Below are 26,611 nucleotides of genomic sequence, written 5' to 3'. Positions count from 1 at the left end.
TGGATGGTTTATAAATATAGCCTCCTGTAATTCAGGCTTCCTCATCCAGCTTATATGAACTTTCACATTCTCCTTGATTGTGCATTAGAAGTTAAAGGAGAACTCCAGTGTTCCAGTAATTTTTAACATAGAGCGTTTCCTATATGTCATGAGCACTAGGCCTAGACCACAGCCTGCAAACATGTAGCCTAATTAGCATTAAACTGGATTCGATTCTGCAATATCAACACTGGTACATGTACTGGCATCTAGACGTAGTGGTTAAGGAGCTGGGCTAGCATTCAGTAGCCTGTAAAATTGTGGGTTCAATTCCCGGCTTCCACCGTTGTGCCTTGAGCAAGGCACTTAACACCAAATTGCTCCGGGACAATGGCCATTGTAATATTACTGACATATGTAAGTCGCTCTCGATAAAATCGTCTGTTAAATGAATAAATGAAAATGTAAATGATAGTTTAGATAGATAATTGCAGAATGTGTAGCCTACAAATGTCCCAGATCTCACTGTAATCTCTGTTGCAGCTTTGGTGGGCTAGGTCTAGTGTACAGCTCTATAATACTGTCATCTTTACAGAGGGACCCCTTCAGTGGAGCATTCATTTTGGAGATGGAAAGCCCAAATCAACGGAGTAACAACTCAGAGGATCTTCGAACCAAACTTCAACACACAGGAAGAGTGGATAGAATATTTTAAGGTAAGACTTGATGCTACTAAGTTCAGCAATAAGAGTATGAGAAATGTAGACAATGGACCTGATATTTTCAAAGTGCTACTGACAAGTAAACTTTGACAGTTTATATAAATAAAGTAGGCTACAATTAGCAGATGAGAACATCTGGACATGGTAGTGGGATTATAGTATACTGAATTAAAAGAGCAGATATATCAGACAATATCTCTTGGGGTCGATCTGGTTCTTGGGTCGGAGTTAGTATTACTTTTTAACATTGTATACTTTTTACATGACCTCCCACTGCCCTGCAAAGTCATCTGTTTTTTTTTTTTTTTTATTCAGCATATGTGACTTTTGTGTTTTCATTCACATTCACATCAGATTATTTTTACACAAATTTAAAAACGTTCCCGTAATATGGCCCAGTTTTTATCTTGATGTGTGTTTTTATTAGCCTAGAAATCCAGACGCACCCTAGCAGCAACTCTGCAGCTAGGCAGCAACTCTCCGTTGGCTTGCGAGCTGGAAAAATTAAACTTTGATAGGGTCAATCACATTGTGTATAGAGACGTTAGGCGGGCTTAACATAATGATTGATGGCAGAGTTGCAACGGTTTGCCTTGAATTCCCTGCTACTTGAAAACAAAGAAGATGGATGTTGCTGTTGGCGAACAACGTGACACGAGTTAAGCTTTTTTTTAAGTTGGCAAAAGTTTAAACTAGCCAACTAGCTCCGCTGGTGGGAAAACGCATGGGACAGAGCTGTCCTATTGTGTGCAGAGGGAATTTGAAAGACAACCGATTATCCCACCCCTCCGACTGAGCACTGCCAACGGTGAGTGCCCAGACCCTACATTTTAATTCTTTTAGTTCACTTCATGACACCCATGGATACATACAGTTTATGGAATACACACACACACACACACACACACACATATATGCACATACAGGCTATGGATAACTCCCATTATTGGACCTTTGTTCAGATCAGAAGATTCAGTTGAGCTATGCACAAGAACACAGATCAGAGACACTAGTGTGTTTGTTTATGCGAATAAGAGAGTGAGCATGGAGCTCTGTACTTCCAAACACACTTGGAACAATGGTTGGGGCGAATATGAAAACATCCTGGTGGTGTCCTTTGGATTCGTATGTCTTTTTACAACACAGAGGCTAACAGAACCTGCAAGTAGACCCTGGCACATTTTTAACAAAATGACGTTATGCATGAATAACATGGACTACAAAACTTGCAGGTAAATCTGAATACTTCTGAATTTCATCTAAATCTCATTGAAGAGCAAAAGAAACTTTACACATGACGATGAAAGCTTTTTAGAAAAGAGCAAACCCTTTGTGGTACATTCTGATCCGAAAATGACTTTTTAATTACAGTAAATGGTTAGTATATTTTATTATTTTATTCAGATTCAAACAGAAGAAATAACTAGTTATCATTGGTCATGTGAATTATACAGACAAACTTTAGTTATATCTCCTTTTTAAATAGACCTGCTTAAGATCAACCTGGGCTTTGTAAAAGGGCTAAAACATTCATATCATGACTAGGTAACACACAAACACACACACATACACTATACTGAAGTCACCCACCCACACACACACACGCACAAACTACACTGAGGTTACACCAACACACACACACACACACACACACACACACACACACACAAAAACACAAACACAGGTCTGTAAATATGCTCATGGGGATTAGAGGCTTCGCTGCTAGACCTCAAAACACTACTCGTGATCCTCCCCACTTCATCCCCCCTGCCGCTCAGGTGCATAGTGCAGCCACTTCTTCACTGCCTCACTGAAGCTGTGTTCTGTCAGTTTCTTGTCATATTGGCATGCTGCTACTATAAGGACATAAAACAGATTGAAGAGAGAAGAAATAAGTGTACTCCTGAAATGTTGCATAATCATCAATAGATTGCAATGAGTATCGTAAAAGCAATTCAAAATAACATTTGATAAATCGCAAACCCTACATTTTTCACTACCACTACCTTAACAACCCTAGATCCAGTTATTCCAGTTGCTAAGTTGCTTATGTCGCCATACAGGGGATCGGATAGTATGCTGACACGTCTTTTTAGCATTTTCACCAGATCTTTGAACAAGGATCTCCCTTGGCTGACCCCTAGTAAACTGCTCAAGGTAGTATAGACAGTTACTGGCCTTCTCCTGCACTCCTTGTTCAAATGCTTTCATAAAAGATATTGCAGCGGATTTATATCAAATAAAGGAATATCTCTGGCTGGCAATGATGATATGAGTTGTTGTCGGACGAGTGCTGATGTGATTTCATTTTCCCTTTGCATAACTGTAAGGAGGTCTTCCGACTGCCTCGGATCTTTTGGTTGAATGATGGGTTCCAGAGTCGATATTAATGCTTCCCTTTCCAGTGTACGATGGCTTTGTCTGTTTGGAGATGTCCACTCCTTTGGTCAAGTTGCAAGGTGTTGGCTAACTCCCTGGGGTGGCCTTATAGTTGGTAATGGATTGTTGGCTGGCAGTGACAACTGCTGGATCTGATGGGGTTAACTCTGAGGTATGGGATTGAACTCCTTTGCCAATGGTTCCAGTCTGTTTCTACCTTCGAACGGCTATCAGAAGGCTGTAGCCCCGCAAGTTTAGCTGCAGACTCCGCGAGCATGGTTTCCAGTTGCTGTCGTTGGGCAAGCAGCACTGCCTTCTCTGCCTCTGAATTTTTGCAGAGGAAGTGGAGCTTGATCTGCTGCTATGTGCTGTCCTGTTTGAATGTTGACTGGCTACATTTGATATACTGTCCTCTGGGTTGATACCATCATCAATAATATTGAGCAGGACATCTCGGCCTCTTCTCATTTGTCTTTTTGTCCATCCTCCCTCCCTTCCTTCCTTCCTCCCTCCCTCCCTCCGGTCCTATCCCCTCCTTCTAATTAATATTGTGAAGGAAACAAGGAAGGAACGATAGGAGGATGGAGGAATGAAGGAGAGACCAATATGAGAGATGAGACGTCCTGCTCACTCACGCATCACGTCAATTACTGATGATGCGGCGCATGACCTCTTAGGCTAGAATAAACAGACATGCAAATTGCAGAGAATATGAGCTCATACCAAAGTCTAAAAATGTCATATGAACATGGACTCTTCCCACTTATTGGCCTTGATAATGAGGTAATGTTTGATAGTTCTCCAGACATCAATGAATACTTATACAATGCGTGAACAAAACAGGCATGAACTTTAAAAAAAAAAAATTGCATGGTAGTTTATGACAATTCCAGCATATAAAGGTTTTTTTCTTGGTCTATCTACGTACTAGTTTATTGTACTTGGTTTATTGATGCAAATAAATCCCTACGAACTTGTTTGAAACCGAAAGACGTGGGAGGGAACTTTTTACCTTGGCAGCTTGGACCAATGATCGCACAATTCCAACTGAAAACGCTTCTGCGTTAGCCTGACGTAGCCATACTCAATTCTAGTCAGAATATGAGTCTGATATTGCTCCATTGGGATGTAATTATGGGGCGTGTTTCAACCGATACAGGGGGGGAATGCCTCTGCACTCAATTGGATAGACCTAACCAATCAGAGCAACGAAGGTGTAGGAAGAACACACGAACCATCCTTCTTCTCCACAAATGCCTTAACATTGTTCTCTGGTCTTTTGTAAAAGTTATTGTGCCGTCAATATCTCCTACAACACTCATTAGCGAAATCTAAGAGATACGTAGTAGGGTAGGCTATTAGGAAAAAACTGATAGCCTATATCCCCTCCGTTTTTAACTCATTGAGTGCCAAAAACGTAATATTACGTTTTTCCTTCCCATGCGTTGAGTGCCAAAAGCGTAATATTACGTTTTTAGCTTTTTTTTTTTTAATTACGAAACTAGACACTCTAACACACCTTATATGTGATTTTGGGAACTCTGTGATGAATGGAAATGAAATATATGACGATCGAAAACTAATGAAAACGCAAGATCTGGACATTTTATCTGGACGTTTGATCTTACAGTTTTTCTCGATCGTTTTGATACCTGTGTCAACTCTGAAATCACACTCTCAAAACAGTTAACACCCGTGTCTGAACAAAAGCACTCTGGACAAAATGACACATTTTGCTTGCAAAAGGCTGTTATTCTCTCAAAACACTTAAAACATGCAGCAAAAGCAAATCTTGCCTTCAAACACTACAACTTGTTGCCAATTAAAAAACACTCTTTAATCAATCATTACACACTGGACAACAAAATGCAAAATCTAGTTCTCAAAATGAGCATTTTTGCTGTCTGTTCCATTACTTTCTCATTTTTCTGGTAGGCCTATCAGAAAAAAACTGTGAAAAGACTAAATGTACTGAATAAAGATGTAACTGCCATTGACATGTAAGACATACAGTAAATACCTATCAAGATACAGTAAATTTCATTGAACTACAACTTGTCATTTTTCATCAAAATAGACCTACAGTAAACACCTTTTGTACTGTTTTCTTCACCAAATAGGCAATACAGTACTTTGTCTAAATGTGCATTAGATCCATACTTGCAAATAGCAACACAGAACAGACATCTCTTATGTATAATGAATGATTGCTGATTGAAGAATTGTGCAAGGGAGTTTCACACAGGTGTATCAGAGATTCAGACTTATGCAAGGAATCTATACCACCTGTGAAAAGATGTTTTCCTTTTGTTTAGCATGGGAAAACCAATAGAGTTTGGGGCTTTTGAATGACACCTGTGTGAACTGTTTTGCAAAAGGGTGTGAGAAATGTGTGAACCCAATGAAAATGTGTGAACACATTCGCAAGAGATGACTTCTGCTGTGCAAAGAAAGTAGTCATGAAGACCAAGTGGGTTCTAGTTTACTTAAGCAGGTAAAAGCAATCAAGAAAAACTGTAACTCGGCTTTTGATGGTTGCCGCTTTGTTTCGAATCAGTCACTGATTAGCCTATCAGTGACATGCACGCCAGGTCAAAATCAGGTCATTTATTTTCGTGGGTTTATCACTAGGTGGCAGGTCTCGTTAGATCTCTTCCCAGAAACTTTGCAGGCAACACTTCTCAGGTGCTGAAGGGAGAAATGAAAAAGTCGAAGAAAAAGATATTGCAGCAGGTGCGTTTTCGCCAGACAACGCTGGATGAGTCCACCTTTCTACTAAGAAAAGATGACTCTGACCACGACAGGTCAAAAACATTACAAGGAGTGACTGAACACCGTGCTGAGGAGGGAGTTCCATCTCCACCACGAGCTGGGGCTAGCGGAGTGGGTGGTAGGCCGAGTCGCGCTTGCAAGAGGGCACACGCACTTGCCAGAGTGCCGAATATGTCGGTGATAGTGACTCATAAAAGACGCAATATCTCCATTTCTAGAAAAAAAACAGGGATTTTGATGAAAACTAGCCACTGTTTAGCTTGGGATTTTTCAGGAACAGAGGCGTGTAGAAATACACGGTTTGCACCCACTGAGAGCTTAAAGTCTCACCTTTCAAACGAGCCATTGTATGTGTTCATAGCTATAACACAGAATATGCTGTGGCTGTACAAAAATCATCAACAATGGTCTAGATTGCTGGCACTCTAGGACAAAGCTTCCGAAAACAGCTTGGCATTCAATGAGTTAAAAATAATTCTGTTGAACACTGATATGCTACAAACATGTTATAAACAGCTGGGAAAGGCTGTCGCAAATCCCTCGATCGGGTGGTCAATCAGAGATTTCAAACGAAGGAGGGAACAACATGTCACAATGCAACACTCGGTTTTCCCTTGATGAAAGTGAAACCATGAGTTTTCCCACATCTCAACTTTGGCCAAAGTTTTCAGAAATAATCGTTTTCAGTGATAAAACCTCATTAAATAATATGCATTTTCCATATAGGGTCTTGTCTTGCCATGTCTCCTTCTAGCCACAGCGTTTTTGTTGCAAACATCAACCTAAGCATAGCCTGGAAAATCCAGACCCTGGAAAATCTATAAAGATTAAGGTCTGGCCACGAAAAATGTAATGGCCCAACTCGGGGGGCGGCAACAATCATGCATTTAAAAATCTCACTGCACGCAATTGGATAACACTAGACCATGTTTACTCTGAATGATTAGGCCTTCTCGCCTATCCCAGATAATGTGTTATCATAATAATAATAATAATAATAATAATGGAATGTAGCCTAGGCTTCCTCTCCCAGGTGCACTCATTATCACCTATTCGCGAACAATGCAAATGTGACGGAGGAGTATACCATTCCTTTTAGTGTTCGGAATTGTGTCGTAAAATCACTAAGAATTGTGGGATTCACGGCTACGGCCCTCTTTGAGGCCCCCAGAATTTATGCCTTGAAATCAGTATATAAGTATATATACACTCTTTTGATCCCGTGGGGGAAATTTCATTAAAAAAAATCGCATTAAAATCACTGACTGCACCTTTAATTCACCAACTTTATTTATATGAATTGTACTAGAATAGTATGCTTCAACACAGCCTTGCAAAGTAGGCCTAATGGGGGAGGGATTAGGTGTCACATCAGATGGCTTGAAAAAAAAGTACAAGGAAGTAAAAAAGGCAGGGAAATTCCCTGTAATACCTAGGCTATAAAAAGACCTTTCAGTGCTCCTTCTCACAGTATCTTGCAGGCACTTTTGTCACAGAATGAGGTAGATATTAATGGCACAATTTCATATGCTTTTAATATCTATGATTATGTATGTGTGTATATTTGTGTATGTGTGTGTGTGTGTGTGTGTGTGTGTGTGTGTGTGTGAGCCACCTAAAAACTTTTTGGTCCTATTTCGTCAATGCAGCGTTTTGCTGCCTGTCGTACTCCTAACTTGGCTAAATGTGGATAGAGGCTATAATCACAGGCTATTTGGAGATGATCTGAAGTAGGCTCATAGGAATGCAATAGCTTATAATAATGACACCAATCGGCTAGCGAATGTTCATTTAATGAAGTTTCAACAACAATGTTTTGATTGAAAGCATTGAAATGTTTTTCCTTTATTTAGTTTGTTAACCAAAATTGTCTTTTGTAGTCATTCCATACATACTTTGATTACTTGTCCCAAATGTGAATATAGCCTGACATATTGGATGGTTTGTAAACATAGTCCTACTGTTATTTAAGCTTCTTTATTTGGCCATACAGCTTTATTCACTTTCTCCTTCACTGTGCATCAGTAGTTAAGGCAGGCATGAGAGATCAGAGCGTGATAGAAGTTAGTTCACAATGTTTAGGCTATGTGACAGTTGCAGAAGATGTAATCTACAAATGTCCCAGATCTCACTGACTGTCGAAGCTTAGAGTGCGATCTCATAATAACCTTACATTTCATCTATTTTCCAAAAAATGTATTACTAGCCATCTGCTAGATGCCCCTGTTGTTGAATGCCCCATTTTCAAAACTTGGTTTAAGTCGATTCAGTGTTTACTTGACTTGAGTGTGACACCATGTTTCTGCCTCATGTAGCCTACTCACCGTAAAGGTGAAGGGCGTTGACTCAGAGTAGGCTACTTGCAGAACACGTTTTACTAGTTCAGGATTCTCAAGAATGTACGGAGCTCCTAAGGGGACATGAGCAAAAAAAAATGTAAAGTGTAGTTTCATGTGCGCACGTGAAACTTTCATGTGCTCACGCGAAACTTTCATGTGCGCACATGAACGTTTCATGTGACCACATGAAAGTTTCGCGTGCGCACGCAAAACCTTTTCACATGACACTTTCATGTGCGCACATGAAAGTTTTGCGTGCGCACATGAAACTAAACTTTAGATTTTATTTTGCTTATGTCCTCTTAGGGGCTCCGTAAGAACTGATGACTGGTTCATGGTTCACACAGTATAATTTTCCTGGCGTCACACTCAAGCTATTGCATTACTGTGATCGCACCACAATTCGCATTGTTCACGCGGCAGCCATTGTTAACCAAAACGCGGCTACAGGGTGCCGAAAGTGCATTAGGGATATAGAAGGCTACCCTGTAGCCTCGTTTTGGTTTGCACAATAGCCGTCATGTGAATAAGGAGGATTCTGGTATCTTGACTGAACATCCAATTCTATAATCCTATCGATCATGTTGCTGGTATATGTTTGTAGAGACACCATTTGACTACTCACACTCTGCTTAACGTTGAACCCGGTGCATTTTACTTGCACTCTGCCGCATTCCGTCAAATCGTGTCAGGTTTATTAATATAACATGAATGAGTGACACATTGTATGCCCGCAGTGAAGGTATGTAGATTTAGGATATGCTATGCTATACAATTACGGCAACGTATTAGGACACGGGAATGATGGCAAAAACCTCCCCTCCTACTGTACCAACCGGTGGATCTATCATGTCAACCGCCTTATTGACCATAGAACGTCCAGGACTTTGTCATGCAACAACAAATTTGTAGTCTGCCTATGACAAGGTTATGTTTTTGATGCATTATGTCTGTCTTTTTGTCTTTAAACATAACTAAACAACTAACATTGATTTTAGTTTCAGATTATGTTACAATGCTACAAACTGTGGTAGTGATAGCGCATTGCAAGTTGTGGTGAACCATAGGCTGGGAACTTTAATCGTAGCCTATATAGCCGTGAAATAAATTCTGTTATGATAATGTTTGCCAGTTCTCTAGTGTTTCCAGACGCCTTGGCCTAGGTATTCAGGTGCAAAAAGATGTATGAAAAGCTGTAGGCCTAGTTAAGGCAGGCATGAGAGAACAGCCTGAAACAACATTAGTCCACTGTGATATGTAATTGTAGAGGGTGTAGCTTACAAATGTCCCAGATCTCTCTGTTAACTGTTGCAGCTTTGTGGGCTAGTCCTACTGTATAGCTTTATAATACTGTCATTTTTTACAAAGGTACCCCTTTGAAGCATTTATTTGGGAGATTTCCAAGCTTAAACGAAGTAACAGCATGGAGTTTGTTCCACTACGATTCCACAAATTTTCTAAGGTAAGACTTGATGCTAACATAACTGTATTGTGCATAGACTATGGTATTGACAAATAAGAATGTGAAACATATAGCCAACATTACTACTGACAAGGGATTATAGAAAGGAATCCTGTCCCACTATCACTATGATTTTTGGCACTCACTGGCAGTTTCACAAAGTTAATAAAAACAGAGTAATAAAGTAGGGTACAAGAAAAAGTGTGGAGAAATCTGAAATTTCTAGAAAATAGTATTAGTGGGAATATAGTATACTGAATTAACAGCATAACTCTCAAAAAGAATTTCAAGTTTTTGCCTGAAATTGCACTGTGCCTATTTACAAGGGCATTGTTCCCACCTCTTCTGGGGCCTACCATCAAATGTTGGACCTCTATAGAAAGCTGAGAACCTCTAGTCTTCGTAGGAAACAGTCAAAATAAATGTGTGATGTACTCACTAAGAGTTACAGAGGCTAGAATATAGTTTTTTCTTTCTGCCGGATTACAAGCATCTCTGAACTGACCACATTTCAGCCCTCTAGGTCTCTTGATATCCCTTAGAAACACAACTGAGCCCTAGCACCAGGTCTTGTGAAGTTGTGTGCAAAAGTAGATCAATATAGAATGAAAATATATGTGCTTTAGACTATTATTTGCCAAGGTATGCCCATGCGTTTTGTAAAATGCCTATGGATACTCCCCATAGGACTTTTTGTTATCCAAAATGCATACTGACAATCAAATGCTTACTGCACATGAACCCCTTTGTGTAGAAGCATAATCCTGGTCTCAAATGAAAGGTAACACTTTGAGGTTTCATGCTTGTATTTGGATTATACTTCAGGGGTTCTGATATGGAATGACTACACTAAATATGTAATGATTACAAAAATGTCTATATTTTTGCATTTACTTTGTTGGTTCAATGAGTGTGTATAAGATAGACTGTACATCTGTACAACTAATATTGGATAACACAACATGAAGATTCAATTTCTATGGATTCTTGTGAATATTTCAGTCCCCAATATGTTGCATCTACTTATTGTGCTGCAGCTACACTGCAGCCAGAAGTCAGGGTAACACCAAAAGCGGAAGGGGGGGAGGGGGGCATTTTGGATCAAATTTAATTGAGACATAATAAGATTAATCTGAGAATATATAGCACTATACAGATTGTACATGAAAAAATGGTCATTTTTGGATTCCCAGGAGTCAAAGCTTTGAAATGGTGTATAACATTACTATGCTACATAGCAATATGGTGCATACAATTGATTTAGAATGTTGGGGGGAGGTGGGGGAGGGGGGTAACCGCCCCGCCGGCGGGACACTGAAAGTTATGTGGTTTTAAGAGAGCTGAGAAATGCAATATGGGGTCGATCTGGTTCTTGGGTTGGATTTGGCCCCTGCATGTCCGCCATTTAAAAAAATATGTATTTTGTTAAGTGAAAAGGGATTGAAGGCAGGAACTAACCACTAATACAGATATATTTGATGTAAATCATCGTCATTGTTCACACATACTCATAGACAACATAAACATAAAATCATATGTGTATTTTTTAAAATATCTGTGCCCAAGGTTCCTAATCCAAGTCCAGTGCAGAACTGAACAAGATAATCATAAGGCTATGTATCTTAAAGTTCCAGTATGTCGGTTCCAGTATGTCAGTTGATCAACTTGATGTGCCATCCTTAACCTCAAGTATGCAGCTAATAAGGAAATGGAATTGTTATTTAGACAAGGTGAACTCCTCCACACTATGGAATGCAGGAAGGTATGCCACAAGGAGGGGAATTTAAAGTCACCCAATACCTTCCCATCTATTAATGTCATTTTGGTTCAGTGATCTGTCATTTTTTCTGATAAGAATTGGCATAGAGGCGATAGGACTGGTTGCCTTTATCAGTGCCGTGTGTAATGCTTCGTTACATGCCTCGTTCTGGCCTGAAATCAGGTCAAAATAGTGTCTGCTTGGCATAAGTCAGCACCAATTAAAGGGTCCATCCATGGTCATGCGTATTTATGACATCATCACATAGACTCTCATAAGGAGTGTTTTGCAGTATTTTTTTTTAAATACAAAAATACAAACCAATTAATATATAATATTGATATAAGATACAGAGCCATTTTCTTCAACCCAATAAACTACAAGTTACAAAATACTATTATCAGTATCAGATATAGGCCTACTGCCCATCTCCTGCCTCAGCGAATGCATTACCATCTCCACATACACACCACAAACACACACACACACAGAGCTCTGAGTGTTTACTGTGTGCTTATTATTTTAAGCCGTCACAGATGACAGCGGGAGGAAAGGACGGTTGTGAGACTCTTCTCCCAGTAGCTGCCTTTAGGAGAGACAAGATGAAGCTGGCTGCCCTGACATGGGAATTTTGGGGGTTTCCTGTGGCCCTTTAAATATTTCAGTGATGGGGTCTGATGGGGCTTTCACTAAATGGGCACTGTCTGTTGACTGTTCAGTGTACCATTACATATTTATCATATCTACTCTGACATTGGCTGTTTCTAAATCTCATTATTTTACTTGATAACTAAACTCAAAGTAGGTCTCATTGGAAATGCATGTTTTGAATACATGTCACAGATGTAAAGTCTAAACAGAATAAAACCTGATATACTGCGTGTTTTTTTATTTATATAATACTCTTTAATACTTTCTATATTTTCACAATGACATTTGTTAACATTATCCTTGTTTGACCTCATGCAATGGAATACAGAACATGCAGATAAATATGAATTCCAGAAAAAAAATAGTTTTTATCTCCTTTTAACTAGACTTGATCAAGATCAACCTAGGCTTTGTTAAAGTGACTGAAACATATCTGTATCATGACACTAGGTTACACACAAACTCCATGCCCATGAGTATTAGAGGTTTCACAGACCACTAGTCTGCTAAGGACTACTTGCACAGTATGTTCATGCTCCACCTCCTGGGAGACGAACGAGCTGCTGCATCATGTTCAGTGAGAAGAGCTGATGGACTTGGTGTCTCCCCAGGCCTCGGCAGGGCCCACACACCTGCATCATAAGGCACACAGAGCAGAGAATATTCCTGTTCGGTTCCGCAGAGGTCTGGCATGGCTGAAAGAACTGACAGAACATGCATTTGGGATGTTTCCAAGATTGGAAAAGGATCCAAATGGTTTTACATTGGACCATGGGAATTAAAGGACACATTGCCTCACAGCAGCTTCTGTGAAAACTTCTGTCACTGCTTTGTTTACTATTCTTATTTTCCTGCTCACTTTGTATTTGGAGCCCATGAACTATGTTTCAGTGCAGGACACCCTGAAGCTGGCTCTGGTACAATGGCGCCCCCTGGTGGATCACCAGCAGAAATTCAAGCATAGTGAGCTAAATAATTTGCTTTGCAGAAAAGCACCTGCCAGACCATAACCAAAGAATATAGAAGTCCTTAATCATACATGTACACCACTGTAATCATAAGTGACACACAGCATGATTATTACTAATCATAACAATACTACCTTTTCCATCAATAATTCTATGTCGATTTGATGTTGGTGCAAATAGAAAAACCAGTATAAAGCTAGATTTTAATTTCCTGAAAGACATACCTGGGGGCCTAGGGGAAAACAGCACCCGGGGGTATGCCAGCAGCGACGCATAAGAGGTTATTATGTAGAATACATATTTAAAGAAAAATGATACTTACACTTTACCGGTTTCTCCATTGTCTACTGGCCCACTGTATTGAATACAATATGTGTAAGAAGTTGAGTCTAGATACTTTCAAGATATACATTTTAAATATAAACATAGATTAAAGTTGAACTAGTTGATCTGGCCAGAATGACAAAGCAGGGTGGATAGAACTATTGACATATTGACATGCAGGTTGCCCGAACTTGGGCTGTAAAATAAACTGCGATGGAATGATCTATTTTTTTTACTTTCAGTTCACTGAGGCCTGACAGTTAATGCTACTGCATCCTGTATCATATCATCTGTTTCAGGCAAAGTCCTTTCTATTAACAAGCATGAAAATATAATCAGTGTAATACTAAAACCAGTTCATTTTATTATGAAAATATGCACAACAATTACAGTAATATTTTTGTAATGAGGTTAAGCCATGCTTTGCAAAATAATTCTGAGGCTCTACTGAACAGACACGGCATGTCAACTTCATGAAAGACAAACTCATTTGGATGAGACATGTTTCCTTTCATCAAAAACTTGATAACTAACAAATAAGCCTTTAGGAATTTTGAGTGACTTGATCATATTAATTTCAACATAACATATTTAACATTATAACTAACTCACAACTGAGAGCAAGCATGTTAGATTCATCTGAAGACAGAAATAACAGGTCCAGAGTGGGCATAACTGCACATCCCAGTGTAAGCGTCTGACTAAGATCCTGTATGTTGTTACGCAGTCCAACTGTAGATTCAAATCCAGGAACTTGTGAAAATAGATGAAGCGTTTGTGTCTTTCAGTGTGTCTATCTGTGGTCAAAGAGGTCCATCGGTGCAGATGACTTTCACATCTCAGCAGCAGTTTTTGTGTGAAGTCCTGTGTGTGTGTGTGTGTGTGTGTGTACTTGTTCTGTCCTCACATCAAGCCGCCGATCCCTTCCCCCGTGGGTAGGATAGATGACGTGTGCTCGTGCTGACCAGCGGCATGGTTAAGGGCCGGCCGTGGCCAGCGCTTCTCAAACTTGGTGAAGAAGTTGGGGTCGGTGAAGGGCCCGCCGTAGACGATGCTCTGCAGCAGGTAGACCAGCGCCACCACCAGGCAGGAGATGAGCACAAACGGCAGGAAGGGGCGCAGGTGGCGCCAGCCCTCCGTCACCCAGAAGGAAAGGCCGCCCTGGTTACGCGCGTGAGTCGTGCAGCGTGAGGAGGAGGAGTCACCACCACCATTACCACCACTACCGCCACCCGAGGAGGAGGGAGGAGCCAGGTAGTCCATCAGGATGGAAGGAGAGAGAGGGAGAGAGGGAGAGAGAGGGAGAAATCTAGAAAGAATAAGAGGGAGAGGAGATCGATGGAGAGAAGAGAGGAGAAAAGAAGAAAAAGACAAGAGAAGAGAAAAGAAAAGAAAAGAAGAGAGACCAAGCTCTTCAGGTGACTGTTGGACCGCTTGCAGGATCCTCAACAATGCCTGATAGAACTGAATATTCCTTTACGTCCAAGTCATTAAAACCAGTTGGAAATCCTTGTCTCCCGTTTGAGAAAACTGCCGACTTGTGAGCGTCCTTAGAGCAAGTGGAGAGGTATGTGACATGAGAACAGCCCCACGTGAGAACACATGGACAGAAGCACAGGAGTTTAATAAACCCCCGGAGAAGAAATGTGAATGTGACTCGCTTGCTGTAAGTGAACACTGAGAACCCCTCACCCCCCGGAGTCAGCCTTCTCATAAACCACTACTCATAAGTCAGGGAAATTTGACACTAACAGGGCAAGGGAGAGAGAGAGGGAGAGGGTGAAGAGAGAAAGATAGAGAGCGTATGAAGAGAGCGAGGGAGGGAGAGAAGGTGGCAGGGGGAGAGAGAAAGGGTGAAGAGAGCGAGGGAGGGGGAGAAGGTGGCAGGGGGAGGGGGGGATAAAGTATATGAAGAAGTGTTAAGATTGGCAAATATATTTAGCACTAAGCTACAGGGCAGACAATGACAAGATATATACGGAGAGTGTGAAGGAGAGAATGAGAGAGAGAAAGTGAAAGACTGAGGGGAAAGAAAGAACAAGAGAGAGAGAGAGAGAGAGATGAAGAAGGTAGAATTTATAGGTGTAGACTGACAGATGTCCTGTGTTGTAAACATGCAATGAAAGATCGCTGTTTACTTGCGCCCCAGCCGAGGGCATGTTTACCCAGACTGGCGCTTGTCAAAGTGTGAGATGACCCTGGACAGGCAGTTATGCCCCATCCCACCGCATCTCGTATGGCATTTCTTGCCCCTGGGGGTACTTAAGGAGAGGCTTGAAGTCAGACACTTACACAAGAGCTGCTTCTCCTGCCACACCTGTCTAAGAGCTCACCATGAATTCCTCCAGCAAATGCTTGTATTAACACTAATAAGTTATGTCTGGTATTTTAAAAGCGCCCTCAACCTTCTGACCGATGCACTGCCCTTACAGCACCACAAATGAGTTTATCGATCATCAGCTATGCGTTGACCAGTCATTCAAGTGCAGGGTGTCAGTCCAGAGGTGATTTCTGCCACATGAAGGGACAAAACTATCTCCCCAACAGACTGGTCATTGCAGCTATTTTTCACTCCCCAGTGACATTGCACATTCAAAAAGGGACACCAACAAACAAAGCTTCTTTTGGGTGGCGGTATTTTTAAAGTAGCACGTCTTCTTGTGTTCACAGCCTCAGAGAGTAACCCGGAGTAGCACAGCCAGACTGATGATTGACAGGAGGGCCTGAGGAGAGGGTTAAAGGGGAGAGCAGCTCTGGCTTGGAGCCTCTAGTCTGCAGTAGCTTAGGGAGGATCAGTGTGCCGTGCTCTGTGGTGTCATTTCAGGGTCGCCAGACCACGCAGGTGACGAGATCGAGTCCAGCTCAGTCACCAGGGATGTAGGACACTCAGCCAAAGAATTTTAAAATCTAAACTGGCAATTCTTCCGAAACACTCTCTGGATTGCAGAGAGTACTGAAGACTGAGCCCAGTCTGTCATGGTCAGTAGTCTTAACGACCATGTCTGGAACCTACAGAGGAACACTCTGGTCGCCTGCATGATACGCCAGTGGGTCCGACGTATATGGAATATATATTCCACTTCTGAAGACAATCTCTCATAAAACCCATGGAACTTCCTTATGGTACTCACACACGCTTGCACTGAATGCAGTACTGGAGACGCATCTCGTTCACTCTACATAGGCTTTGGTCATCTGTTGCCGAAGTGTATTGTGGTTGAGTTACGTTGCGTTGCTCCTGTCACTTCCATTAAAAAGTTGAGAAATGTTCAACGTTTACTGCACCAACGGACAGCAATGCAAGGCACCGGCTAATTAAAAATTATGATTATGCTTTAAGGTATACACCATAATACACACCTCCGAATGTCAGGAAAACCCACCGGCATGCAGTTAACACAACGCAAGCGTCTGAGAGTAGAGTTTATTATTATGTCTTTATCGGATTAGGTCTGTTACACCGTCTCTCTTTTTTGTCTGTTTCATGTGTTATCCTTTTTTTCTCTCATAATAAACTAAAGTGTGTGCTTGTATGTTTTTATATATAAAACATATATATATATATATATATATATTTTTTTTTCACAGATTTTGTTTTATGACTGTTATTTAGTCTTGATGAGTTCTGGACACTGTATGCTTTGGCAACACTTTCTTCACGAATTGTCATACCAATAAAGCGTTTTTTTAATTTGAATAGAGTTATAGTCAACAGAAAAAAAAACTTAGTGCTGCTGTTGCAGATGGGAGATGTATCAGCATTGATTTCTCTGTGGACAACAAAGGGGTCATGAAACATAAACTCACAAAATGAAATGCAAACTATGCAAAGGCCAAGCCTATATTGAATAGCGTGTTGTGCAGTATAGTAAATAGTGACTATACTGCATACATGTACATGATTAATAGTAAATAGTGATTACACTGCATAACGTACATGTTTAATTTTAGTTCCAACTCGAGCCTGCAGCTGTTCAAGACAGATGTCCTGCACTTCATTATGTGAACCACCAGAGAGCTGTAGGGACACATCAGACATATCAGAGCATAGTCATAATAGTCATAATCATTATTTCTTAGTGTAAATGATTTATACCTTGCTTCATGTTACCTAAGTCTCACTAAAACTTTTATCACTAAAATCTTCATTTCATTTGGAAAAAGAATGACTGGCAGTTTACATTGTATATTTCATGCATATTTCAATTGATTTAATGGTAATTTTAAATTTTCTGAAGTTGGCAACTTGTACAGTGGCACATTCCCATTAGAATTCTGTGTATAAAAAAGTAAAAACGTTTCTGAAACTTTACAGGATGTTTAATGTCTGATTTTTTTTTTATTCCTGCAGACAGGAGAATACTGGTCATTCAACTTCAGAATAATACATTCTTTCTCTAAGATGACAGAATAATGCTGTCTTTCTCTATGATGACAGTCGGATAGCGCTGGACTGAAATATCATGAACAACTTATCAGTAACACGGCAAGCCCAAACAAACTCAAGAGAGCCACACAGAGACTCCCGCAACACTGATTTAAGTGGATGTCCAGTGGTGTTGCCCTGGAAACAGCCGAGAGTAAAGCCTGGGAGGTCACTCCTCCCCTTCGCCCTCTGGTCTGCACCTGTTGCCATGGTGATATACCACACACAGAGAAGGCTAATACTTATTTCTGATGATACCACGACAGATAACCACTTCCAGCTCAAAGTGTGGTTCAGGTATGTCCCATACAATGCTATAAGCGCATCAGACAGTTTACTAGCCATCAGCGTGGACAGCAGACCTTTGCAATTATTATGCTGCGTGTACACCTTCATGTCATTAAGCCATTTACACAGGACTAGACTGTGGGTTTGTTTAGAAGAAAAGGATTCTCAACAGCACAGCATTCACTTAAATGTACAGTCGTCATTTGCAGACTTATCTTGAGTGGACTGTAATGGATGCAACTTATACCCAAGATTCCCACCAGCCATCTCTTGCCCCTGCCACACTCACCCACACATCCACACCCACACACACCCCCCCCCACACACACACACCACCCCAATTCTCTTTTAAATGTCTAAAGAAAGCCAGGAAAATAAGGCAATCAATTACAGTAGCTAGACCCCAGACAGTCCCAAGCATCCCACCGAAATCATAGAGAAAGAGTGTGAATCTAGCAGTTCGTAAAAAAACATAAAACCAATCACATCTCGCTCATATGTAAACTAGGCCAGAAAGAGAATGCATGGGCCAGAAGGACAAACTCAAAGCAAAACAAACAAACAAATAAACTGAAAAGAAATCAACTCAAATCACAGACAACAAGGGTTAGTCTGCGTATATGTTCAGATTCACTTCAGAAAGAAAAGCTTTACCTACTAATCAACACGTCACAGTCTTAAGGTTACCTTTCAGTGAGAAAAAGATCACTCAAACCTTTACAGCAAAACCTCTACAAGATTCTTAGTATCTCCTTGCCATTTCCCTCCAGTTCACGGTTACAAACAAAGATGAAGGGATGTGTGGTGTTCTTGATGCAGTCTTAAAAAATTCACATTGCAGTCCCGGGATGGGGACCAAAGTCTTTGAGTGTGTGTGTGTGTGTGTGTGTGTGTGTGTGTGTGTGTGTGTGTGTGTGGTGCCTCAGTAGAAGCGCTTGTTCCTCTCCTGGCGTTTCTGGAAGACAACAGCGCCCACCACAGCACACACCACGATGCCCAGCAGGGCACACAGGAGCAGCAGGAACACCTTCCAGCCTGTTAGTGGCGTGCCGCGGAAATTCCCCGTCGGGTCGTCAACGTTATCTGGGGAGGAGGGAGTCCCAGAGTGGTAGTATTACTTGGAGTAGAATTTACACATCAGTCAGTTTAGCAAGATTGAACACCCAAAGGGATTTGAAGTTGAAGTTAATTTTGAATATGTGGCATACAGTTCTGTCCAAAGTGACTTTAAACATGTGAAAACTATAGAATATTAAAGCAACACCAAAGAACTTTTCCTCTGTCGCACGCACACTATTTGTTTATCCAGCACCAGCTTTGCAAATAAGGATGTCCACAGACAAGGTAGAGAAAGTTGCATGATTTTATGAAAGTATGATGTATTGCGACATCAGCCGATAGAGGGCCGCGTGAGGTTATAGCCGATAGAGGGCCGCGAAGCGAATGCAGAAGTGCCGTTCACCCTGTTAAGAGTTGATGAACCACTGAAACGATTTTGGAAACATTATTTTAAGGTACAAAAAACTCTTTGGTGTTGCTTTAATATTGAAAAATTAAGCATTAAAAACATTTTCTAATGTTTTCTAACTGCCATTGTGATTTTTGTCTATGGATCTGGTTCATACTTTGAAACTACACCTGATGTTGTCAGTCAAGGAAGCTGGTGCAATCAAGGAAGAGAGACACATGAACAGAATAGCAAATAGCTGACGACGACCTCAAACAGCTTCAAGGTACTACAGTAAATAATTGGGCTGTTATTTTATCAAGCCTTCAGGTTCATGACATCTAACCAAAGTAGGGCTGTGAAACATTAAATAAATAATCACATAATTTTGCTGTGATAAATCACTATTCATTTCTTCATTATAATGGAGCTTTTAACAATCATTTTGAAATGTAATATCCTGGAATTAATGCAAAATGAACAAACTTTGAAGATTTTTAACTTTGAACATTCTACACAGAACAAGCCAGTAGCTTTCCATTAAAACCATTAAGGTCACTGACAGTTAGCTTAAAAGGCATATCTCCTATACACTATAACAAACCTCTGATATCTCCTATGCACTGTAACAAACCTCTGATATCTCCTATGCACTATAACAAACCTCAGATTTCTCATATGCACTATAACAAACCTCTGATATCTCCTATGCACTATAACAAACCTCAGACCAATATATTATGTGCCAGTTTACTGTCAACAACAGTCCATGCAAGTATGAAAAGGAAGACAGAGAGAGAGAGAGCACCTACATGGAAGAGAGAGAGAGAGAGAGAGAGAGAGAGAGAGAGAGAGAGAGAGAGAGAGAGAGAATTCAAGACTTTGGAGTGTTATTTAGCTTAATGGGTGCGTTGTAGAAGAATTCTGGCAATATTTCACATAAATCTAGTTTCTCAAGGTACCGAGTACTGTCAGTACGAAATAAAACTAAAATAATTGGTTCGACATAGCTCGAATTGCTGCAGCCAACAGCTAGAGCTTCCAGGCAGCTACAGCGCTACTACTCTGAGGGCATGTTCATGAAAAGTCATGCAAGCAATAATTTCGATGCTTTTTCAGACTTGACTCTTCCTGGGGGGTGGATGTGTATGTTTGTCGATGATCACCTTTAGGGGATTTGAGTAGGCTGACACTGGGCTCGATCTTGGTCCAGTCCAGGTTGTCCTCTTCCTGGGTGTGCTCCACCATCAGCTGATACATCTTCATCGAGATGATGTCGTGATTATCTGCCAGTGAGAGAAGGCTGAGAGATTTACTGAGGGAACAGGAACATCTCACCACAGCCTCAAGAGCCAAAGGCCGTTTACTTAGTGGCTATTCATTCCAAATGTTCTCTGACATCCAGCTTGTTGTAAATCAACCAAACCAATCATGTGGAGACAACATGTAGCATTATAAACATGCTCCGTACTGTCTGGAGATTTACTAAATATTTCCTCAAACCAACACACATCTATCAAGTTATATAAAATGACCACGTAGACAGACTCAGTGTTCTTGGCCTGCGGAGGAAGAGGATATTTTACTGTCCGTACCAGACAGATCTCCCGTGGCTGCGGAGGCCCCGAAGTAGTAGCCAGTGGGCAGCCGCACCCCTCCGATATCGATGCACTCCTTCCACTCGTTCTTGTCGTCGACATCCACCATCACCTGTCAAGACAACAGCAGGACACAACCCTTTAACGGTGCCAGAATGGACTCAGATATTCCTCTTCAATCTCAGCTCTAATCAACACAGAGACCAGCTGCACACAGCTCAGATTATTCACAACGCCACTCACCATCAGAAATACACATTACATCTGACTTTAACAAAACTCAACACCAATTTCATCTCCTCAGGCGACCATTTTATATAGTTATATTTTCCTCAACCTCTGTGGATATCATCCAAGGCTAAATTTGAATCATAATGTTTTTTTTGTATTGAGAACATATGATAAGCTTCCATGAGAAAGGACTTTAAGCAAGGTCTTTTCAGATTCCTTAACAGGGCTCTAGTGAAGGCCAGTATATCCTTACGCAGCATTAGCTTTTCTGTCTATCTGTATTTCCTATAATGTATCAAATGTGCATAAGAATTAGTAACATGGGCATCACCAGGATCACTGTTGCTCTGATAATAATCCATTATTATATTTCATGAGTGCACACAGACTTGACATGAACACAGTGGCGTTCTCCTACCGTCAGCCGTCCTTTGGAGTAGCGGATGGCCAGGTACGTGTCGTGGTCCTTGTTGCGGATTTCGGCGGCGCATCCTCCCAGCTCAGTGGGGCGGCCATCTTTGCCGTGGTCATAGGCCACCGTGCCGTTGCTCACCATGGCGGAGATGAAGGGAAACGAACGCTGAGCGGACAAAGAGGAGGAGTCAGAGCAGGAAGTGGCTGACCAGCAGGGTGGCCCAGATCACAGAGGATCTCCAGTCAATCGATTCAAGCCTGGCCAACTTCACATCAAAGGTGCTGGTCACCATATTCCCATTCCTGCCACTTTTTTTCACAAACACAAAAGCTTTCTTAACAATACTAACTAAACGGTAACTCTTATATTTCACCAATGTACAGGTGCATCTAAAAAAAATTGAACATCGTGGAAAAGTTATTTCCCCCCCATAAAACTTCAAAAAGTAAAACTTTCACATAATCTAGATTTATTTCACATAAAGTGAAACATTTCAAGCCGTTTTTCGTTTTACTCTTTATTATTCAACAACCCCAAATCAGAAAAAGTTGGGATATTGTGTAAAATGCAAATAAAAACTGACTGAAATCTACAAATCTCAAAAATCCATTTTTAGCTTCAAAAAGGACATAGACAACATATCAAATGTTGAAAATGACAAATTGGACTATTTCATGAAAAATATGTTAATTTTGAATTTGATGCCAGCAACACATTTGGGGTTGTAATATTTGTGATTATGGTTTACAGCTCATGGAAAACAAAAATCCTGTATCTTAAAACATTATAATAAAGAATTTAAAATACAGAAATGTCCACCTGAGAAGAGCTCTAATCAACTAATTAAATCAAAACACCGACAATGGTTTCCTGATGCTTTGATCTCTCAGTCTGGACAGGGTAATGGACTTTTCCAACATATTCTTATTTTTTTAGATGCATATTCAGACTCTGAGACCATCCAGCGAGGAGGATTAGATTTGGACATAATATGATTTGAAATACAGATTTGGCTCTTGGTGCAGGAAGTACAGTTCTGGTCCTTTACAAATCAGAACTCTGTGTCACTTCTGAACGTTAAATAAAACACAGAGTAGAGGTTGGAACAGACTGAAACAGACTACAGATAACTGCAACCTTGAGTGATGTGATTAACATAAAGTGTGATTTGGCCAGGAACCAACATCTCCCACAATCCCAGCTGCTCCCACTCCCACTAGTAAGTTCAGCAAATAGAATAAAAAAAACACAGCAACAACACAACACAAACACAAAGCAGCACGGCGATACACAATGCACATATTCTACATGGCCCCATCACAGAAGCAGGCTGTAAGCAAGCCACTCAAAGTGATCTCCACCAAACAATGTAGGCTAGACAAAGGAGAAGCAGAACCATATGGAACAGTTTGCCAATTTAGCATCAGTGATGCAAATACATCACAAACTGAGTTTCTAATGTATCTTTTGGTAAATCTGAAATATAAATGAGGTCACAATCGAAACACAAAGTTTGTATTTAAGTCTTTGGTGTACAGTAAATGGGGGTTCCATCAAAATCGATTGTGGAATTGGTTCCACAATTTTTAGTCTGATTATCAAAGTTTATTATAATGTGAAGCAGACAAAAAAAGGCCAAATAATACAGTATAAGCTAAATGGATCTGAAGCTAAACATGTCAACACCAAAATGCTGAAAATAATAATAAAAAAGTGTCCCAAAAGGAATGCAACAGACATCACAAATGGTGCCAGTGATCAAAAACATGGATTTGTTCATCGACTCACGTCAGAGGTCTCATCATTAGGGTAGGTATCTATAACTATGGCCAACCCATGGAAGTTGGCTATGCTGCCATACACAGGCCCTGCAGAAAGAGAGTCTTCAGTGAGTCCACACACATACAAACACACACACGCACAGACTTACATCCATGCCGTGGAGGTCATTGCGGAAGGTATCCACAAAAATAGCCAAGCCGACAAAATGATCCTGATTTCCAAAGATGGGCCCTAAATTCAGAGTTAAGGGGAAGGGAGTAAAGATAAGTAAAACATAAAAGAAAGACAAATCCTGAACAGCATGATGGTGGACTTCAGCATCCAAACAAAATGTGACGCATGCAAGTAAAGACAAAGCACTAGTTGTACATCACAAAATGTGTTTAATGTACATTACGTGACAGCAAAGATTACCAAGGTGCAGTCTCTCCTTGGTATACCATATAGCAATGCCATCTCCATGAAGATTCTTCTTTCCCGACCCGTGGACTTTGAATTGCACATGCATCTCCCAATCCTTCAGGAAGCAGGGCTATGTACAAAACGTGTGAGTTGTTGATGTCAGTACAGTGGGCCTAAATAAAATATGGCATTTCAGAGAAATGTACAAGTACATTCAAAGATAAACATAACCTTACCACGGTGTTCCAGATAGAACCCTCCTTGCTACGCTCGTCAGGAGTAAGGCGAACATACTGACTAGTCACCAAGGTGCTTCCAGAGAAATCCCACTGACTGGATGGGTTCGTCCCAACTCCTGTGTAACCCAATTACAAAGACTCATGTGACACCCACCGAATCTACTTTAGCAGTATCAGACTCTGCACTCAGGTAACCAGTGAGGCGAGGGACGTGACATCTACTGTTACTGTTTGCCAAGGACCAAGATATTACAATTACTTAGTCAACATTTCTTTCAGACAAGCTCATCACATAAAACCACGTTCCTTACTTCCTACTTTATTATTTTAACAGAAAAGGTAAACACCACTGCCTCTTAACTTTCTGCTAATATTGACTTTGGTAACGATACTGTCATGTTGGCAATCAACGATGCAAGGCAACGACATCCAAACTGTACAACATGGACTCCACACAAACGTGACTACAGAAATGAGAAACATCTTGCGCTTCATCAACAAAAACAAGAAATTACATAGGCTTCTAATAGATCTTCCTTTTAAACTTGTTCAGCAACTTAAGGGTCATGTTTACTAACGTTAGCTAGCTACTATTATCAGATCTAATAACTGAAATTAAAGACGGATATCAGTATTTAATCATCAGAAGTCATATCAGTCTAATAGTTAGACATTTGCTTTACTTTTAATCAGGTGACCTGGTGTCACGGGCTAGCTAGCTGTCAAAAGCCTAACGTTAGCAAAGGTATGGTTCATGGGTTCGCCAACAAGCTAGCTGATACTTACCCTGATAAGGTTTCACGAGTGAATGTTCCCGTTTAAGGTGTTCAGCATTACCGTCTGTAATATCGGAATGGACTGTTGCAAACTGAAGTAACCAAAACAGACAGATTGCCCTCAAAAAACACCGACAGCCCATTCTGTTGTTGATTCCTGTACTGTAGATGTACATGGGCGTTATTTCGCTTCTACCCGCCGCCATATTTAAGAAGTTGTGCTTGAATGTTCTTCTTCCGACTTCATTGAAAGTGAAAAACACTCTTTCAATAGTTCCGATCATAAACACAAATCATTGAACATAGAGCATACATGTTTCCTAATATGAAAATTGATTAAATAGCTGTTACACTGAAGTACTATTTACTTTTAAAATTATGTACAACCAACCAGTACAAAATGCAGATGACCACATTGCCCTTGAGTACTAGTTTCAACACGGAATGATTTTAGGACCGGTCGAATTCTCCACAACCAATCAAAAATGCGCACATAGCTAAATAGTGTTTTCCCCGTATGTGTGGCTTCCAAGTCTTGCAAACTAAACGAAGTAAAGAAAAGGAAAGTAAAATGTACGACAGTATGGGATTGTTTTCATCTCAGCTTTGTTTTAATATGTGTGTGGAATTATTCTAACAACTTTATCAGAAATGTCATGGAACATACACTACCGGTCAAAAGTTTTAGAACACCCCAATGTGTCCCTTTTCTTTTATTGAAATTCAAACAGTTCAAGTCCAATGAATAGCTTGAAATGGTACAAAGGTGCCTATCCCAGAGATTAAAAAAGGGTAAGGTTATCCAAAACTGAACAGTTATACATTTCAGAAGTATCAGTACAGTTTCCTATCAAACGGCACTTGGAAACCAGGGGGAAAGATTGGTTCCAGCAATGTAGCAGCAGCCAGACCAATGGATACCTTGTCTTAGCTGAATTACTGAAGCTAAGCAGGTGTGGGCCCGGTTAGTACTTGGATGGGAGATCTCCTTGGAAAACTAGGTTGCTACTGGAAGTGGTGTTGGTGGGTGGCCAGTAGGTGGCACTTTTCCCTCTGGCCAAAAAAGATCGATCCCAATGCCCCAGTGCCGTGACGGGGACAGTGCACTGTAGGAGATGCCGTCCTTCGGATGAGACGTTAAACCGAGGTCCTGACTTACTGTGGTCATTAAAGATCCCATGGCACTTATCGCAAACAGTAGGGGGTTCCCCGGTGTCCTGGCTAAATTCCCAACCTGGCTCATTCAATCTGGCCCCCTAATCATCCTCCACTGTAATTGGCTCATTCACTCCCTCACTCTCCACCTCAAGCTGGTCTGTGGTGAGCGTTCTGGCGCATAATGGCTGCCGTGCATCACCCAGGTGGGTGCTACACATTGGTGGTGGTTACTAGTGAGGTCCCCCCATCCATGTGATGCACTTTGAGTATCGAGAAAAGCGCTATATAAATGTAATGTGTTGTTGTTCCTCAGTCTGTGACATCAACTGTCAAATATGGAGGAGGAAGCCTGATAGTCTGGGGCTGTTTTGCTGGATCCGGTAGGTGACTTATACCAGAGCCCGTTTACGGAGAGCCGGATCACTCCCTATTAACTCCATTGTACCTGCAATCTGCTGCAGTTCCGCTAGGGGCGATCACGAATAAGTGCAAAA

The 26,611-nt window shown here is 41.0% G+C and overlaps 1 protein-coding gene and 1 long non-coding RNA gene across 4 annotated transcripts; one reads left to right on the top strand and one right to left on the bottom strand.

Annotated features, from left to right (window-relative positions):
* The first annotated feature begins 558 nt into the window (after positions 1–558).
* On the top strand, positions 559–12,293 carry LOC125307683. Of its 2 annotated transcripts, none has more exons than XR_007195751.1 (3): positions 559–695; positions 9,560–9,653; positions 11,940–12,293. It is a non-coding gene; the product is annotated as an uncharacterized LOC125307683 (long non-coding RNA). The 2 variants fall into 2 exon arrangements; XR_007195750.1 differs by lacking the exon at positions 559–695 and adding an exon at positions 7,274–7,354.
* Positions 12,294–17,657: 5,364 nt separating this feature from the next.
* On the bottom strand, positions 17,658–25,312 carry lman2 (lectin, mannose-binding 2). Of its 2 annotated transcripts, none has more exons than XM_048263746.1 (8): positions 24,970–25,312; positions 24,181–24,299; positions 23,957–24,074; positions 23,549–23,628; positions 21,764–21,925; positions 21,112–21,226; positions 20,683–20,802; positions 17,658–19,152 (listed from the first exon to the last, which is right to left on the bottom strand). In XM_048263746.1, the coding sequence occupies exons 1-8, from the start codon at positions 25,241–25,243 to the stop codon at positions 18,992–18,994; spliced, it is 1,149 nt and encodes a 382-aa protein (XP_048119703.1). In that variant the 5' UTR covers positions 25,244–25,312; the 3' UTR covers positions 17,658–18,991. The 2 variants fall into 2 exon arrangements, with proteins under 2 accessions (XP_048119703.1, XP_048119702.1); XM_048263745.1 differs by lacking the exon at positions 23,549–23,628 and adding an exon at positions 23,691–23,773 and having other exon boundaries at positions 24,970–25,310.
* Positions 25,313–26,611: the final 1,299 nt, after the last annotated feature.

Source organism: Alosa alosa, chromosome 14 (genome assembly GCF_017589495.1).
Source record: "Alosa alosa isolate M-15738 ecotype Scorff River chromosome 14, AALO_Geno_1.1, whole genome shotgun sequence".
Lineage (NCBI taxonomy): Eukaryota > Metazoa > Chordata > Actinopteri > Clupeiformes > Clupeidae > Alosa > Alosa alosa.
This window is presented reverse-complemented; position numbering and strand designations above follow the sequence as displayed.